Source organism: Heliangelus exortis, chromosome 2 (assembly GCF_036169615.1).
Source record: "Heliangelus exortis chromosome 2, bHelExo1.hap1, whole genome shotgun sequence".
In the NCBI taxonomy this organism is placed as follows: domain Eukaryota; kingdom Metazoa; phylum Chordata; class Aves; order Apodiformes; family Trochilidae; genus Heliangelus; species Heliangelus exortis.
The window spans coordinates 136,482,059-136,501,332 of NC_092423.1; the positions used below are offsets into that span (position 1 = coordinate 136,482,059).

At 38.3% G+C, this 19,274-nt stretch overlaps 1 protein-coding gene across 1 annotated transcript in view; it reads right to left on the reverse strand.

Annotated features, from left to right (window-relative positions):
• Positions 1–1,982: 1,982 nt before the first annotated feature.
• Positions 1,983–19,274, reverse strand: part of EIF3H (eukaryotic translation initiation factor 3 subunit H) — an 88,856-nt gene continuing 71,564 nt past the window's right edge. Inside the window, exons 4-8 of the mRNA XM_071738239.1 lie at positions 17,729–17,828; positions 16,171–16,320; positions 6,921–7,041; positions 4,261–4,393; positions 1,983–2,244 (exon numbers count right to left, since the gene is read on the reverse strand). Coding sequence (XP_071594340.1) covers positions 2,147–2,244; positions 4,261–4,393; positions 6,921–7,041; positions 16,171–16,320; positions 17,729–17,828 — 602 coding nt within the window. The 3' untranslated portion in view covers positions 1,983–2,146. The remainder of the gene's footprint in view (positions 2,245–4,260; positions 4,394–6,920; positions 7,042–16,170; positions 16,321–17,728; positions 17,829–19,274) is intronic.

Below are 19,274 nucleotides of genomic sequence, written 5' to 3' on the forward strand. Positions count from 1 at the left end.
TAAGACTAACCGGAGACACCCAAGTTCAAGAATAAAGGCATGTCCAGATGGCAAAGTTAATGCGGAGTAGCCATAGCGGCCATTTACACCACACTAGCTGCTCCAGGTTAATTACTTCTACAGTTTCTGTCACAAGGACCTCAATAGCATCACTGGATTTCAATTGAGTTGGTGGCAGCAATGGAAAATGGGAACACAGCTTAGAATGGGATGGTAGGGATTAGTCTCTAGAGGCAAAACACTAGTTTTGTATGTTCCAAATAAGTCCATAAAATATTTGTCATATGGAAGGTCCATCACACCAGACTGAAAAGTGAGCAACTGCTCCAAGTGATTAGCACATTGTGGTTGTAAGTTCTCAACCAAAACTGGGAAATACTACATTTTGCCTGTTTTGTCAGCTACAATGAATATTTGTAATAAATTGTTTTCATTTCAGATTCAAAGTTCTCCTTACTGGAAAAGGGGAAGCATAACCCCCGTTTTCAAAAAGGAAAGGAAATAAGACCCAGGGAATTACAGGCCACTCAGTCTCACCTCCATGCCTGGCAACATCATGGAGCAGATCCTGAAGGCTCTGCTAAGGCACATGGAAAATATGTAGCTGGTTGGTAGCTATCCATATGGCTTCACCAAGGACAAATTGTGCTTGACACAAACGTGGTGATCTTTTATGATGTAGTCACAGTGTCAGTGGACAAGGGAAGAGCAGCAAATGCCATCTACCTGGACTTGTACAAAGCATTCAACACTGTCCACAAAACATCGTGGTCTCCAAATTCCAAGGATAGAGATTTGACAGATGGACCACTTGGTGGATAAGGATTTGGCTGGATGGTCACAGTCAAAGAGTGGTAGTCAATGGCTCAATGTCCAAATGAAGACCAGGGATGAGTGGCACTCCCCAGGGGCTGGAACTAGGACTGGTGCTGTTTGACATCTTTTTCAGAGACATGGATTGAGTGCACCCTCAGCAATTTGCTGATGACAACAAGTAATGTGGTGTGGTTGACACACAGAAGGGAAGGGATGTCATCCAGAGGGGTCTTGACAGACTTGAGAAGTTGGCCTATGCCAACCACATGAAGTTCAACAAGGCCAAGTCCTGCACGTGGGTAAGGGCAATCCCAAGCACAAATACAGGTTGAGCAGAGAATGGACTGAGAACAGCCTTGAGAGGACTTGGCAGTGTTGGTTGATGAGAAGCTCAATATGAGTCAGCAATGTTTATTTGCATCCCAGAAAGTCAACCATGTCCTGGGCTGCATGAAAAGAAGCATGGCAAGCAGGTCAAGGGAGGTACTTCTACCCTCTCTACTCCACTGCCATAAGACCCCACCTGGAATACTATGTCCAGATCTGGGGTCTCCAACAGAAGGCCACAGAGCTGTTGAAGCAACACCAGAGGGGGCCATGAAGATGATCACAGGGCTGGAGCACCTCTCCTAAGAAGACAGGCTGAGAAAATTGGGGTTGTTCAGCTTGGAGAAGAGGAGGCTCCAGGGAGACCCTATAGCAGCCTTCCAGAATCAGAAGAGGACCTACAGAAAAGGTGGGGAGGGATTTTTCACAAGGCTGTGTAGTGACAGGACAAGGGGTAATAGTTTTAAGCTGGAACAGGGTAGAGTCAGGTTAGACATTAGGAAGAAATTCTTTAGTGTGAGGGTGGTGAGATAAAGGAACATGTTGCCCAGTAAGGTTATGGATGCCCCCTCCCTGGAAGTGTTCAAGACCAGGTTGGATGGGGCTTTGAGCAGCCTGGTCTAGTGGTAAGTGTCCCTGATCAAGCAGGGGGTTTGGAAGTAGATGATCTTTAAGGTCCCTTCCCATTGAAATAATTCAGTGATTCGATGATGCTAAGTTAAATAAAACCTGTATTATTTGCTATGACTAAACACAAATAATTGCCAAGCATTCAGAAAACTTGATTGACCACAGAAAATTCCAGTCTAATACTGCCAACAAATAAAGAAATACTAAAATATCATTAAAATTTAATTTTTATTTTTCTTACAGGAGAATTCTACACAATCCAAGGTGACTGCTTTACAAGATTTTTTCCCCAATGTACTAAATTTTCAAGAGGATCATGAACAGCATAAAATTGTAAGTAACTTTTTCTGATGAGGGCTACATCAAAGTTTCTTCAGTTGTTGTAATCTTGGAGAGCCTGAGCCATGAAGAGCTTGCCCAGGTTCTGTGCATTAAACTCCTTGATATTCTGGCAGTAGGTATTAATTTGACCTGTCAATAGGAAAAAGAGAGTAAACCCTTGTCAGTTTTAAAATTCAGAAAGACATTCTAGAATGTACTTTTTAAAAAGCCAACTGTGTGTGAATCATTCAGGATTTATTCCGAGAAGCAACCAAACAGCTTGACTACACTTAGGAATTACATTTTCAGTATTCACCAACAGATTTGGTAAGAGGAAACTAAATGAGCAGAATGAGTGAACTGGTATACTCAACCCCCCTTAATTTTCCTATAATTCTATTATGTAAAATTTCTGAAAAGTTTTATGACAATAAAAAGAATGAAAAATTCTTGCTGCTGTACTGAATGATAATCACATTAATCGTTCAATTTAGTTGCCTAAAAATATTACAAGTTCAGTTCTGTTCTTATGCATCTGCTGTCCCTGTTAAAATATTTGTAATATTTTCCAGTAGCAGACTGAATATTGTGGGACACCTTTTTCATATTTTGCTAGCCACTTTTTCCACCTAGTATTTTGCTTTATTAGCTCTTTCAGAAATCATCAGGGCATGAAGATTTGTCAGTGCTTTACAAATCAAATGTGCCCATCAAAACATATTTGTGTAAGTACTGCTAAAAGTTATTTCCTTTGTTAGCTAGGAACAGCAAAACATGAAGACAGTTTAATCAAAATTAAGACTGTTTAGAAGGCCTATAAACTATCAATTTAATGCTCTGTTTTAAAAGTTTTTAAATGCCTCAGAGACAAAAGAGCTAAGTTTTGTTCCACAAACTTTACTTCATTTAAGTTGAAGTGGATGCTTTCAACTCTTCCTCTGACTGTGGTAAAATAACAAACAGAGTGCTCTGGCTGAAAACTTGTTTTCCCTTTAAGTATAAGAGTCTTCAATCCTCTCTTATAAGGGATGATTTATTCCACATATAACACAGATGTACACACATACACGATTCTACTGCAGTTTTAAGCTATGCTAATGCTGGAAGTTTAAATACTTAAATACTGCTAGGATTCATTAACTGGTAAAGACTGTGAGACTAATAATTTCTTTTAAAGGCTCTGGAAGGAATAATAAATCAAGAACATTATTTCCTCTAAAAGCAGTACTTACTAGCAGTAAGAAAAATATTAATATTTAAACAATAATCTCTTAGACACTCCAAAATTTAAGTAGTAGTTCAAATTAACTTCTTCTTTCTTTCTAGATGTCAAATCATTCTTTTCTATACACTAAGGCACCAGGCCCTCAGTTTAATTTTCCCTTAGTGCAAAACAAGCTGATAGCTAACATCCAAAAAACCTGCTATTAAACATTTTCCTTTCTCATTAAATTTTCCAAATTTAATTTGGCATTTAGGTACACCTAGATGCTTACCACAGCACCTAGGCTTTGTGCTCTCTGTTACCATTGTGAGGTTCCAGGTATTTATGCCCTTCCAGGAGGAACAGGACACACACTACTTTTTGTAACAAACTCTGGATACATAGTGCAGCATACCAGAAAACTGAATAACATGACCCAAACCACCTATGCTTTGTTACCATTTATATTCTAATTCACCTTGGGGTGCAAGGAGATGGGGATAGTCTCCCCATAACTCTGGCCATAGAGATGAAAAAAATTATTCCAGTTCAATCCCAGTGGCTTGCTTTCAGAAAAATACCATATCAGTATTTTATCAGTACCATGTCCATATCAGTAACAGCTCCATTACTTCCCTAGATTGTTTAAAATACTTCCACGTGTGTAAGCTCATATTCTAAAAGAGACATGGACTGCCTACTAGCAACAAGGTTATTTCTATTCCTTATTTTCCCACCACCTCCATACTGCAGACAGTACTAGGGCTGTGGATCCCAGGTTAAACCCATTGCCTTCAACCAAAGAAAGCACAGTATGTGGAATACTACCAGTGCAAAAATATCACACCATACTGGCAAAGGTAAAGAAAAATTAAGTTGCTTTCCAAGGTAGGAACTGCACTTTTTCCTTAAGGAAACACTCCTTTGCAAAAAAAGAGTTAAAGAGGCTGCTAGAATGTTACCTGCAATAAGGAGTGACTCCATTCTTGGAGGGGGCTGTGGTGGTTTAAAAAGTTTATTGATGTCCTCCTCAGGAAGAGGGGCTTCTCCCCGGCTCTGACGCTGAATGTTTTCCTGCTGCCGTCTCTGCTGGTACTGAAAATAAAGAAACAGAAACTGAAAACAACAGGACATCCAAAGCAATGGAAAGGTTTTCTTTTCAGATATTCTACCTAACCAGCAAGTATGCTTTAAAAAATATACTTATACAATGCAATTCAGTTGATTTCAAGTAATGCAAATGCAATTCACAGCTTATTTCAATTCACTAGTAATAGGCAATCCCCCTTCCCTCCAGCAGCTGGCACCTTGTAGGTACTAGAAAATTCACTGGTATTGAGGTGATACAGTTAATTTTTCTTTTTTTTAAGTCGAGGTAAACACAATATCTAATGGAAAGAACACATCATCTAGATAAAAGCCTCTATTTCCCCAAGCAAAAAAGGAAATCAAGGATGGAATGTGTAGGTATGAGAAGTCATTAACTCAAATAGTTATACAACTCAGAAATACTCAATTTTATGCAAGTTAAAATTCAAAGCAATATTGTGAGAGGGGAAGAGATTAAACAAGGTATTTTAAGGCAAAAAAATATTAACTAAAATGAGAACAAAGTAGTGGCTGAAACAAGCATAATGGTTCATTTCTCCATTCCAGTTATTTAGATATTCTATGATTTTTATGCCATCTCTTTGTGGGTTATTAGAGTAGCAGTTTCTAGAAATTATTCTGCCATTAAAAAACATTGGATTTGTTTTCAGTGCTTCCTTTTGCTATATAGATTACTGAGACATAAAAATTAAGGAAGACCATTTCTTCAGCTATGAGATAAAACATTTTTTCTTGCAGTAATGCATACATTCAAAAACACATATGTGAGATTTCATACTGTATGTCAGTATGACAGCCAGGAATTAGCTGTAAGGCTTGTCTATTGAAGATTTCATATTCAACACAGAAGAAATCTTTAAAATAAACAGACCAGAAAGTACAGGGTGTTTTTTCTCACTTACTTAAATGTATCTGTGCATAAGAGTCTGAAAACAGTTCATACTTGGTGGCATACTCAAATGAAGTAATTTTTTTTCCAGTAGTAGTGACAAATCCATGTTTTTGGGCAATGTTAAAAATAAAATCTTAAATGCCCATATTTGTATGTGAATTGCATGTAGTTTCTTCTTTCTTTGCATTACTCCATTCACTTCTCAGCAGTCTGCCTATTATTCTCTATTGAAAAGAATTGCTCTTAATCACAAATGCTCCATTTTAAAAATGAAGTTAAGACCACTAACTATGCTACAATGAGCCACTACTAAGGCAGCTATAGTTAGTAAAGAAATTAAATGAGGCACCATGGAACCTACTTTGCTCTGCTTTTCAAAATAAACAGACCCCCTCATTATTAACAAAAACCTTTGAAGAAGATGCCATCTTTCTATTCAAATTGGCAGCAAAGGAAAATAAATTTTCTGAAGATAACATGCATGAAGCTTCTATGTCTCCAGGAATTACAAAGCCAGGAGAGACCAGATGATGAGCTGCTTCCCTGAAGTACTCTCTGTTCAAGCTACACTTTACTTAAGTGAAAAATACCAATTTTGATTTTAAAATAGTCAGTAACAAAGCACTTCACATGAACCACAGGCACTCTTTTTAATAATTAGCTACTTTGTGTAGCTATGCCTGCAATATTTTATCTCTAAAGTGGCCTGGCCCATTTTCAGTTGGCTGATACTGAATCTTGTCATACCTCTGTCTGATAGATTAAGAGTTTAAATTTATTCTTCATGCAGGTACTTCTTGAGTAAGCAAGCCACTCCTTAACTTAATTTATCACGTGAAGTGAATTGCATTCACTACGATCTGCTTTCCAGGCTGTTAGATCGTTCCCAAAGTGTTTTTTTGCAATTTACCAGCATTCTTCTATAATTAGACACAGTACTTCTTTATCAAATGCAGTTACAGAAATAAAGTAATACCATCTCCAAACTGCAGAACGGTTGAGGATGGAAGGGATCTCTGGAGGTCACTTTGTTCAAACCCTTTGCTCAGGCAAAGCCCCCTGAGAGCCAGTTTCCACACTCTGCATTCTCTAATCAGATTATTTTGGATTTTAAAGAAGACCCTTTGGCATTAGGAATTAAAGTCAGTATCACCTGATCAGTATTCACTATCTACTAACACAAAACATAACTAAAAATGCCATTTTAAATATGTATTTCAAATGTGGACTCTGTTTCTTTATTTCTAGATGCATGACTATATGTGATGGTATTAAAACACGGTTTGTTTTGGAACAGTTCAGTTGTACTTTCAGCTTTCATTTAATTTACTAAACCTCTAATCCCTGTGTCCACAGCATATTTATCAGTTTTTTTGCTTTATCATAAATCACTAGCAAACATGTAGAATGCCAAACAAAGATGAATCCATGCTACGTATCAGCACAAGTGAATTCATTTGATAATTCCCCACTGATTAGCACATTTTATGAATCTACTTAATGGATACATTTCTGTAAGAATTTTCACTTGCTTAGCTTCAAGTTGATCTGTCTTTGATATAACCCAAACCACATTTTGTGGAAAAAAATCCTCTCATTCAGGCTCCCCATGTTACCAACCTGGTGTTTCTGCTGCTGCTGTTTGCTTACATTCCTCAGGTAAGTATTGTATTTAACAATGTCTTGGCTCATCTCATCCACTCTGTCCATTAGCAGCTGCAGACTCTTCCCTAGGTGATTACTGAAATAAAAGAAACATCCATGAAAGACTGAACTTCTTTTTAAAAAAATTAAAATTTAAAATTCATTTCAAGTGACTTGACCACCATTTCTGCACTTATGGCACAGTTTGTAAATTTTTATGTTCCTGATTATCATTGTTCATATCTTTATTTGATGATGGCTTACATGGCACCTCCTTTAGCATCTTTGCCACACTGCATACTTAAGTGTTTTGGTCTTCACAGAGAACCTCATAGTTATGAAAAAAAAACAATGTCTTGGGTGAATATACAAATGAATCTACAGATGCAGGTGAAATGTTTCAAAGAAAAAGTCTGATACTTTGATGACATGTAATCCCCAACAATATTCCAGGAGTTTGGTTTCAAGCTGCTGCTAGCTTTTTCAAGGAAATTCAACTATCCCTCTGCAGAGGCAAATATTCTTCAGAACTCCATCTCATTAAGCAGTCTATCTATCAAACCACTCCTGGCAGCTCAGGAGATATCACTTGATCTTTGCTGTTGAGAAGTAGTGTTGTGTCCTGTCCAGCCAGCTCCACATTCCATACCATAGGCAACATGGAAGCGGTGAGGCTGGGTGCGTCCAGTTCCAGTTATGCAATCTACTCCCTTGGCCAGACAAAGCCAGTCTGTTAAACAACTTTTATTGTAACCATTTTTAGCAATGGATTCAGTATTTTGCAGGAACGTTCAACTTAAGGTATAGGTTCCAAGTTAAAAGTTTTGGAAGTTTTTAGATTGGTGCCCATGGAGACAGTATTCATCCAAAATTGTGTTTACAGGGTAGTACAGTAAAAGAAGGACACTTACTGCTCTCTACTGATCCTGTAGATCAGAAGTCAGTATTCTGGCTCTGATCTAAGCCTGACCCACTCCTACCTGGCTGAAGACCAATGACTCAATAAGCTAGACTCCATCCTTCTCCTCCTCAACCGAAATCCACTCCTATTCATGAAAGTTTCTTTTTTACAAAAAGTTTGGTGCACTTCTGTGTCAGAATCATATCCTTCAGTCACTGCATCTTCATGCTACCCAGGATTCTGTCTTTTACAATGCATTCCCAGTGTTCTACAGCCTATGAACTGAGGAAACTAACTGGAAGACAGAGGCATAAAGTGAAAAGGGAACCACATAGAAAATACCATGAATGTTCCTTTTTAAGTGTAAATTATTCCCCAAATCCATAGAACTCGTAGCTGGAGACAAGCTGGTAAAGTACTTACGGCACAAGAGGATACTTCCTGAGAATGTAGCTAAACCCACATCTCCAAGTACCAGGACACCTATTTCACTACCTGAGCTGCCTGCTCACTCAACAAAAGGCTGTATCAGTAACTTCAGACCAAAATTTATTTATAAGCCAAAGTTTTAAATCTCAGATGTGTACAGGGGCAGATGCTGCTACACAGCAGCAAGAAAGGTGCCACTATAATAATTATTTTTAAACATCTTACGGGTTTTTTTGTTAGGCATTTCAAGCCCATGATATTTAAAACAGTGGAATATTGCCATGGCTAGGGATGTGCATATTTTTATTTTTTTATAGCGTTTATATTATACATAGTTAGTGGCAGAATTGGATATTATCAGAAATGCCTATGTAAATATCCACTAATAGCCTTGTAGAGTAAATGGACATGAGGAACACACAGTTATTTTACAGATAGAGTCTATATGAAATATAACTGGTAACAAAGAATGATTTTATGTGAATCTCTTTGGGAGCAGCTTAGTACAGAAGAATCCAGAAACAGAGAGTTCTATTAGAAGTTGCAGTAATATAGTGTTTGCTCTCATTGCCAGGGAAACAAAAAGCTAAAACCAGATAACTTAAACAGATGTGAACTGAGACATGAAGTGATAAGTATGCTGCAAATACAGGACCAGTTTCTTCTTCCTCAGTGCTCACATTACATGCCCTTTTTTGCTCCATGTCTTACAAAAATCAGAAAGACCAGCAGGAAATAATTTGTAAATATGTATATATACAATACTTAAGCAGGTTTTATTCAGATGAAATTAATTCTAGTGAGATTTAGGAAGTGAAATTGCATTGTTCCAGCCCAAAAGACTCATCATACACTTACTTAACCCAAAGGTTCTCTTAGGCTCTTTACCTTGTGCACTCCCCTACAGCTGATCTCAAAGATCACACTGCTAGGTCCCTACATACCCTCCATGCATCAATGCAACGAAAAAAAGAAAACATTTTTTTTTAAAGGGGGTGTGAGTAAATGCTGCTTACAGCCCCATCGAGACTTGCTTTCCCACAAGACTAACAGTCAAATGCAGACAACATAGCTCAGTACTTGAATTTGTTGTTGTTCTGAGGGCATCAGTAATAAAGAAACTGTTTTCAATGGATGCATTTCAGTCAGCTGATTCAGCTGAAGAGTCAATTAAATTGAGTTTACATTTAGATTAGCAAGTAGCATAGACCAACAGGAACAGATTTATAAAGCAAAACAGCTGGTGCTGAGAAACCAAAGTTCATGCCACATGTGTTTCAGGGGGGTTTCTTATCACTAGTTCTGATGTGGTCCAGTGATCTGAAAATCCATTAGTGACTGAAGCACAGCAGGTATCCTCTTAAACCTATTTTCAGTTTAGTTTCATCTGAAACAAGTTGGGTCTAAAATCATGCAGTGTTGATGACCTGAGCACAGCCTTGCATTTAAGACATAGCTGTACCCTAAGACTACATCAAGAGATAACCACACCTCAGGTACCAGAGAATCCTTGAGGGACAAAAATATCTGCTGCAGAATATCTAATCAGTAAGCATCAGGAAGTCCATACCTGGAGACTGTGTTCTTTTTGGGGAGAAAAATAGATTTTAAAAAGGGGAAAAAAGATGAATGGAGCTTCTTTAGCAGTTAGGACAGTAAAAAATGTGTCATGTGGATTCTTACATACTTAATGAAGAAATAATCTAATGTGAGAGCAATCCTTCATCAGATTTGTTTTTCACCTATACCTGGTCATCTGTAAAGCTTCCAGAAATTCATCATTTAAGACTTAAGTTCAACTTGGATGACATAATCAAGAATGCCAAGAAAAGGACAAACACAAACAATCAAAGAGAAACAGACAAAATCTGCTTGGAAAAAGAAAAACCAAAACCAATCACAAATAAAAAACCAAAAACCCAAACAAACAAAAAACAAACAAAAAAACCCCACAGAAGACTGGAAAGCATAGTCTGCAAAGTAATTGCTCACACTGTGCATTTTTGTGGTAACAGCCTTATACTGATGGGGTATAATCCTTCACCCTAAAGAACAGATACACAACCAAGTCCTTGACACATGGATGACCTCTGATTCCTTGTTTAACAATTATCAAATACAAAGGTCAAGTAATCCTGAAGATAAGAGGTAGAAACCTGTGAACAAAGTAGCCTAACCTGCAGACAATAGTCTGTCTTGTTCTTCCCACTGGTTTACCTCATGTTTTGGCAGTCTTATGGTCTAACATCCAGAGAAGGGGAAAGCAACAACTATACTCAAACTCAGCAGGTATCACTCCCTAAACAAGGGCATCCTGTTAGGATACAGATCAGGCTGAGACCCAAATGGAAGCCTCCTTCTTCCTGAGGGAATGCTTGCACCACCAGAGCCTCCCTTTGCAGGTATATTTAATGTAGAGCAAAGGCACAGTTTGCTGTTGCCAGCAAAGCCAGTTTAAGAGGTTCCAGCATCAGCATCTTCCTGCCTCTCCCTCCCTCTCCCTCCCTCTTTGCCCAAGGATTACAGCACTCTCAGCTGTATGGTTTCAGCTGTTTGCGTGGGCACACTTCAAACTCTTCCAGTGAAATAGCCTACTGCAAATGCAAAACCCTCTCTGTTAGGGTTTCTTTTTAATTTTTTTTAGTGAGACTGAGGGAAAGCTAGAAGGGAAGAGTGGGAGCCTGAGTTTTTTCCATCAGACTATTCCATACAGCTATTTGTACAGCCATACTCTGAAACAGATGAGGGAATAAAAATCTGAGGGTGGGAGGGGTGTAGAGATGAAATGGGGTAGTGGGGAGAAATGATGCGAGCAGCTGGGGGCTGGAACCTCCAGCTGGCTCTCCTTCTGTAGGATTCATAACAGAGAACTACACATGAAGCCCACATTTACTTCAGCATCTTTAAACAGGAAAGGACTCCAGACACACACTTGCTAAGGATCTAAAATACCCAAAATGCAACCTTGAGTCAGACATCAAATCTTCAAAGAGAGGCAGTGATTCACACAGTTCTCAGCTTCATTAGTTCCAGTTTTAACTGTTTCTACACACAGCTCACGGGCCTTAGCTTGCAGCTTTGGAGAAGCCCACCTGCCTGTGCTGGCCCCAGAGGGAACAGAGGCACTCAGCCTCTGACACCTCAATCACCGTGCTGTACTCAGGCACCTAAATTTTGGGTGTGACAATTCCAAAGCCAGATGTATCCAAACTCCCCTGAGCTAGCCTACAATTGCCATAAATGGACCCTGTCATTAATTTCACTTTGCTTGCACTCTGGCTAAGGAAGATGAGAACAAAAAGCAGCAAGAAGAAGCGTATGAAAACGCTCTATCTGCTGCTTGATTATTCCACTTTGCATCAGATCTACTGAGGTCCCTCTCAGAGTCACTGTTTTTTGGGAAAGATGCCACCCTGTGTAGCATTTCTCCTCCTGGTGGGAACAGCTTTGGGTGGATTAGAGAGGTACTGCTGGGAAATGCACATCTTTTTGATTAAATTTTCCAAGAAACATTCCCACTGCTTAGCAGAACTTGTTTACATCTCAGCATTTCAGCCCAAGTTCAACCTGTGCTCTTTTTAAGAGGATTTTGGCTGAACGAGATATGTAGGTCAGGAATCTTGAGCTCCATTCCCTTTTCTGCTCAGACTTTGATGTGTGCCTTTGGGCAACACATTTACCCTCTCTGTGTCAGCTTCCCCCATCTGCAAATTAGAGATTTTCATAATTATCTTAATAATCCGTTAAGCACATTGAGATTTCTGAATAAACAGTACAATGTGTAAAGGTTAACATTGTTTTCAAAAGCCAGAGTAACCCTCCTTATGTCACTTCTGCAAAAATACTGCATCTGATGTCTGAAAAATCTATCTGCCAAGTAGATGTAACTGCAGTAAATGTTCAGCACATGTTTGCTTCTACTGACGCACACTATTAGAAAAATTGCTTGAGACAAATTGAGATATTATAGAACAACCCTATTATGAAGCTAGACCACAAAAAAGATTTTTTTAATTTAAACTAGATCATCAGTGGAATAGGAAAGAGATGGATGAGAATGGGAAAGTTGGTTGTAATTATTTCTCTAAAGATCTGGAACATTATCTGACAGGGTTTTAATTCTTGAGTCTCTATCAAAAGGCTGGCAGTACTCCAAGGTCTTCAAGACATTTTGGTCCTTAAGGGTAGCAGTAGGATAGCAGTTTGAGCAAAAGGCCTTTACTTGCTATTACTTGCTAGCCTGGTGCCATTCTGACTTTAAATTCTTTCCCCAGAATATTCTAGTCAATCCAGATTTCACAAGAGAAGGGGAAACAAAAATGTATGCCCCCAAAAGTAAACTATACAATTATCACAAGTGTACTTTAAAAGGAGAAAGGTGAAGACAAAGTACCTTCAATAGGTACAACTTGAAACTCAGACAAGGTGGGTGGCTGCACATGTGAGAATCTCAATGAAACAAACTCTCCAGAGAACTATGGGTAAATAATTTCACTGCCAAAACCATTGCTTCAGAAGATTAAACAAAGACTCAGGGATGCTCCCAAAGGACAAAAAAACCAAACCAAACCAAAAAGCCCAACCAACGCTAAAACCTAAGAGAAAAAAAGAAAAAAGAAAAAAAAGTTGGCTTAAAGTTACTGCCAACTAAGTCTACAATAGGAAAGTGCGGGCACCAATAATAAAGAAATGCAAAGTGGAAATAAAACTCTGGAACAGTGGAGATTTGAACCCCCCCTCTTCAGGCAACCTATTCTTTGACAGAGACATCTTCATAGTTAAATACAAGTAAAAACCACTTAAATATTTTAGCAGGCAGTATAATTCACTCTACCTTGAATAAATGAGCTTTAAAATGTTTTAATTTGCCAGCTGCAAAGTTATACAGTTATAGTGACTGTAACCTGTTTGGTAACTAAAAACACCTATCGATTATTTTTTCAAAAAGACACATATAAAAACCTCCAAATAAATCCGTTGAGGTAATTTGCAAAATTTTCTCTCTTTGAAACCAAACTAAGCATTCCTCAAAATTCCTCAAAAAGACCAGGTGAGCCAAAGGAATGCTGCCAGGAAAGTAAGTTCAAGAGACATAACTCAGAAATACCTCTGAAAACTGATTAATATGTTGAATTAATTCCCCATTAGTGGGATATTCTAAACTTCATATAGCTCAAGAAATTGCTTGAAATTAGGATAGTAACTGGGTACATTCAAAGAAAAACACTTAATTTGAATGGCACTTTTAACCTGGTTTATCAAGAATCCAGTTCCACCTGTGTTGTTGTCAAGATCAGTGCTGCCCTGCTCCAAGGGAACACTCACTGAAAAGAAACTGATTCACCAAGAAAAAAAAATGTCCCTTTTTTTTTGTTATGAAAGACTCCTAAACACAAATGATGAAGTTTTCTTTCGGGCTCCTGTTTTTCTTGTTCACTTCTCATCCCATTATGAGAAAAGCCTGTCTTGCACCAGGCTATTAACAGCATCATTCCAGAAAGGAAATTAATCTGGACATTTTTTATCTTTTATCCTGAGTCAGGGCAGTGGTATGAACAGCTACTGCTGTCACGGTTTAATGCTGGGCTGGCAGTTACTTAATGACAGATTCTCTCTATTAATCCCCCTCCCTGATAAAGAAATGAGAATAAGGGAGAAAGACTTATGGGTTGGAAACTAAACTACACAGCTTTAATTAAACAGTAATGATAAAAGGAAAAATTATAAAATATGTATAAATGTACAGAAAAACAATACCACATTCCTCCCCCCTTTCCCCCAGTAATGGTCAGGTCACAATTATGCAGGGCAGCCCTGGGAAAGTTCAGGCTGGACTCCTGGAGTCAGCAGCAATAGGGAGCTGGAGGCAGGAGCACACAGATTCAGGCTGGCATGGATCAGGACCACAGGCAGATAAATGAATGGAACCCTCCCAGGATGCTGAAGCAAAAAGGAACAGGCAAAGAAGGGCCAAAGGGAAGAGCAAAGGGTGAAGAGAAGGCCAAAGGAAGGGGAAGGGGCTTGACCCTTGTGACCCCTCAAATTTACACTATTACATGTATGGGATGGAATACTCTGGTCAATTTTGGTCATTTATTTTGTCTTCTCCTTCCTAAAAGAGGGTTGCAGGTGTGACCTCCCTACTCCTTTTCTCTTCCCATAGCACAGGATGTTCCCCAGAACCGAGCAGTGTCCTTGGCTCTGCACACCAGTCTCTAGCTGTAACTATAAACATTGAGCATTATCAGTCCTAGAAGCAGACACTGTCTGAGAAACTTGCTGTTAATTTCAGCAAGTACAGCTACTTACAAGAGACTTAGCTGAAAGCAAAATTACAAGACAGAAAATTAGCTCTATCCTGGCCCAGCCAGGACAACTGCATAAGATGTAAAGCTGATGAAAAACTTCAGCTGTGGTTTGCGATCTGTTCAAATTAATTTCAATTTCCAGAATTGTCTCCCATGGGTAGTATCAGCTTGTGCTAGGAACCAGGGTGCTGGGCAATCCCAACCCTTTTTAAAGCACTAAGCCCATAAAAACAATCCAGGACAATGCTGTCAGGTCATCTGGAAACCTCCTGTATCTTCAGCACGGTCCTCCTTTTCACACATGAAGAATCACCATCATCTAGTGTCCACTCTCTCCCTCAGATGGTAAAAGCTTTGTAATCCTTAACCAAGAGTCTGATAGGAAGCCTGCAAAGTCCAATGGACTTCACACCTTGGCAAATATTCTCCTCTTTGGTAGTTCCAAGGTTTAAATTCACAACTTTACTGGACAAATTACTAAATATGTCTTGCAATAGTTGTGAATTCCCTGGCAGTGTTCAATCTTCTACCTGTTCTCTCTTGACATACTTCTCTAAAAGCTATTTGAACCCTCAATACATGCACATAATCTCAAGTAAAGCAAATAGAAAATTTCTGCTAACTCAAGCAACATATAGACCACTAGCAATATGGATCAATTAACAGCTGCCTTACATGCTGGGGGGAGGTGAAGGGGGTGGTGTGTGTAGCAAGGAAGAAGGAAAAGAGGCCACTAGTATTGAGCTAACTTGGTTATAAAAGTCAGAAGAGATCAGAAGCTTGGCAGCCAGTACCTCCACATACAAATAGTGTTACGCCCAAAAAAACTGTTAGCAAAAACATCCCAGTTTCCACATGGAACAAGATACTGTATTATTTTGTGTACCTGGTTATTTTGGACCACCCCAAAATAATCCCTTTAACCTGACTGTGTTGTCTAAGATTTAACCATCACCAAATTTCTGATCGTACTGGTAGAGGTCATGGCTGGTTTGGTATCACAAATGTGTTTTCAAGGCAAAGTGTTACTAGAACAAGGAGTTATTCTTAGATAAAGTTGTAAGATAATTCTAGAAACTCTTAAATGATTTCTGATATCATGAAAGCTGGCTGCCATGACAATAGGTCTGAGCATTCTGCCAGCTTCTCAGAGGGTTATAATTTAATTTTATTTTCAAATTCAACTTGCTGTTAAAGTAGAACAAATATGATGAATTTTTAAAAAATAATTTACAGAATTATTTAAGAAATATTTAATAAAACAATTTCTTATTTCCAGAACTATTTACCTGAATTTTCAGAATGCTGGTATTTTCTTGAAGAAATATATACTACTGAAAAGTTTACACTTCAGACAGTACAGGTATATGCAGATTACAGACTGAATTTATTCCTTGAATCTAATGTTATAGTTTTACCATGCAGTTTTTCCTTCAGTGAAAGAACATGAAGGGTAAAGTCTTAACCCCATTAAAAGCCAAGGCAAAGCTTCCATGAACTGTAATGAGACTGGGATTTCACCCAAGGTGTTAAACTGTGGTTTGGGAAAGTGAATAAAAATACATCCATTACTGTAACAAGTACTTACCTGCTAGCCAGACTGAGCAATTCATGTCTATCGGCTACTGCGGATTTCTTTTCCAGTTCCCATAACATCACATTGATCAGGTATGAATTCTTAATTACAATGGGCACTTCTTCAAACATGTTTTCATATGCAATATTAGCTTTTTTCAAGCTGAAAAAAAAAAAGTTTTAAAATATTTATTGATGTAAGCAGTGACTTTTGTTCTTTTTGATGAATTGTTGCTCCAACAACAATTGGCAACCCGGTAAAATTCTTGATTTTCATAGTTCCACAATCAAACAAGAGTCAGGTTTCTGTGAGAGAGCATTTGCATGGCAAAACCTCACTTTTACAAAGACCAGGAAAAGGTGCCTTAAGAAAAACTCTCAGAAGTCAAGCAGCCGCTTTGCTTGCTAGTACAGTACTTACATAAAAAGCCTCCAGCAAAAGATTGTACTGACAGGATTAACTCTGCCCATTCCAAAACACCTTACTGATTTCCCTGCCATCAGTGTATCTTAAAGTGAAGTGTATAGTTACCTCATGACACTGAAATGCCTTTAAAATCATAACTACTAAAATGAAAAACAATTTCTCCAATATCTGAATAATTACAATTTTTACTGACCAAAAGTTAGATTGACAAAATAGTGTGTTTTGGAATACTTGTATTCCATGGTGTTTATAAAAATCTAAGGTTCCATCTTAGAGGGGTTTTTTGTTAGTTTGGGGTTTTGTTTTTTGGTGTTGTTTTGTTTTGTTTTTTTTACAATATACAGAGAAACATACATGTTGCTGCTTTATAATAAAGTAGACAGTAATACCATTCATAAAATCTGGAAATCAAACCATGAGCTCTAATTTTCTAAGGAAATAAATCCTTAACTTCTTTGGTTTGGTTCTTTGTCTGATTATTTGTTGTGGTCTCCCTCTCCTTCTCCCCCAAGTAAGCACAGAATTGCTTGTTCACCATGGAAATGTTTAGAAATTATTCAATTTTTCCTCAATGAAGAAAGTTTAATAATTGTTTTTGTTTTTCTACGTGTAACACCAAGCTGTTTGAGAAAAAAAGATGACAGCTAAGGCCAGCAGGTATTACAAGTGGCTAATCTTTTGAAACAGAGTAATTATCCTACTTTCCTTCCATATTGTGTCTACACAGGGGAGTTAATTTTGAATAAATACAGAAAAACAGCTATTCCAGAATACCTGTTCAATTTTCCTTCTGGAAAAAAAGAGTGTAAAGACAGACCAGCTATTTCCCCTTCACTGTTTCTTTTTTTATATTTTTGACTCTGTTCCCAGATACAGCCATCCTCAGTGTTGCCCTTAAAGCCAGCCCGCCGGCCATCTCCAAAATCAATTCAAGTTCCACCACTTGGACCCTTATTTAGATGCTCAAAGAAAGTTTTCTGCCTTCTCAGACCCACTGTATCAGTGCATGACTATTGCTACCCATATATATACAGTTTCCTCAATACTCACTGTTACATGGGATTTTAAAAAACAGTATTTCATCATCACATGTACCCTTCTGCCTCCCACATAACCCAGCAAAACATTCTTTCAGGCTACTTACGCTTCTGGAGAGAAGTCTTTTTCTTTACAAACTTCCATCAGTTTGGGAGTCAGCCTATATGCCTTTAGTGACAAAGACCCTTGGGCAGTCTTAATAGGATCTATAATTAAAAATGGAGGAAGCATATCATTACTAAGCCCAGACTGACTTTTTTCTTAATAATATCTGAATGTCAAACAGGAGGAAATTAACTAAGTATTCCTATTTTAACAAAAACCAACCAACTACTAACACAGAAAAGACACTATAGCAGAAGTAATCCTATTGTACTGAAATGTAAAATACATCCAACTGTACATAGTGAAGCTAATTAATAAACTCAACTTGGACAACACAGCGGGATCTAGACCCATTCTACTCCCATTATTTCCCCATTAAAGTTCTAAGTCACATTTTCTTTTATTTCATATGAACTATGCACAGAAGTTATGTAAGAGCTACCCCATTTAAATAAAGATTTCTTTCCTCCAGTCATTATGCAGTAAATTAAAATATTCATTAAAGTACATTTCATCCAACAACAACAACGAAGCAATTTCAGAGTAACAATAAGCTCATTCAGATCAAGTTGCCCTGCTGCTTCATGCATGACAGTGTACCTGGAGTACAAAAAAATTAGTTTTGTCTTGACATCCTCTTCTGAATTTAGGGGGAAATTTTCTAAACAAACTGTTACATTCCTAGGACAAAGAAGCTTAACACTTGTGGCATGATAATGGCTGAAGCATGCCAACATGAGAATAAAAGCTGTGTTAACATTCATGTTGTCTGAAACTTAACACAGTAAAACTTTTAGCAATCGGTGATAAAATGAAAACCAAAATAGACTGAAACAAGTGGAAAATTCATCAAGGTCTGATGATGCAATGTTTCCAGCCAATATAAGTAGACTTTAACAACTTGTTCTTTACTGTAATCCAATTGTTAACATACTGAAACAATTTTGGGGCAGCTCATAAGATTGATCGTATTCATTAGTATTTTTTCTGACAGATACTCAGGACGTTACATTTACTTCTCAGCTGGAAACTATATGCAAGTCTGCCAGATATGGCAAACTGTGAGTGTTTGGGGAGGGGGGAGGCTATAAAGCTGTTAAATTGCCTATGGTTCTGATACAGCACAGAACATCTGGTCTGGAGAGCTTGAGGAAACACCATTAAATAGGCAGAAAAGAAAAAAATCTTTGTGCTAAGAAACAGTCCAGGTTTTGTATGCTTCTGTCAGAGGTATAAAAAAAAAACTTGGCAACTCGTGCGATGATTGGTCAGTCACGTACAGAGCCAGACACGCTAGCAAGAGGGGTTTGTTAGACATCTGGTCGGGTTCCACCAGCCCCTTCGACGAGGGAGGGGAGATGAAGGAATAAAAATGAAGCAGCTACTCCAGCATTCCAAAACGTACACATCAGGGCTCTGATAGCAAGAAAAATAAACAGAAAGAAGGAAACCCTGTCTAGACTTAGCTGCTGCTGAGGCTGCCGTAGACACAGGGTTGGTATTTACTCAAAAAGGCCTGCCAGGCTACTCTTACAGGCAAAAGACAG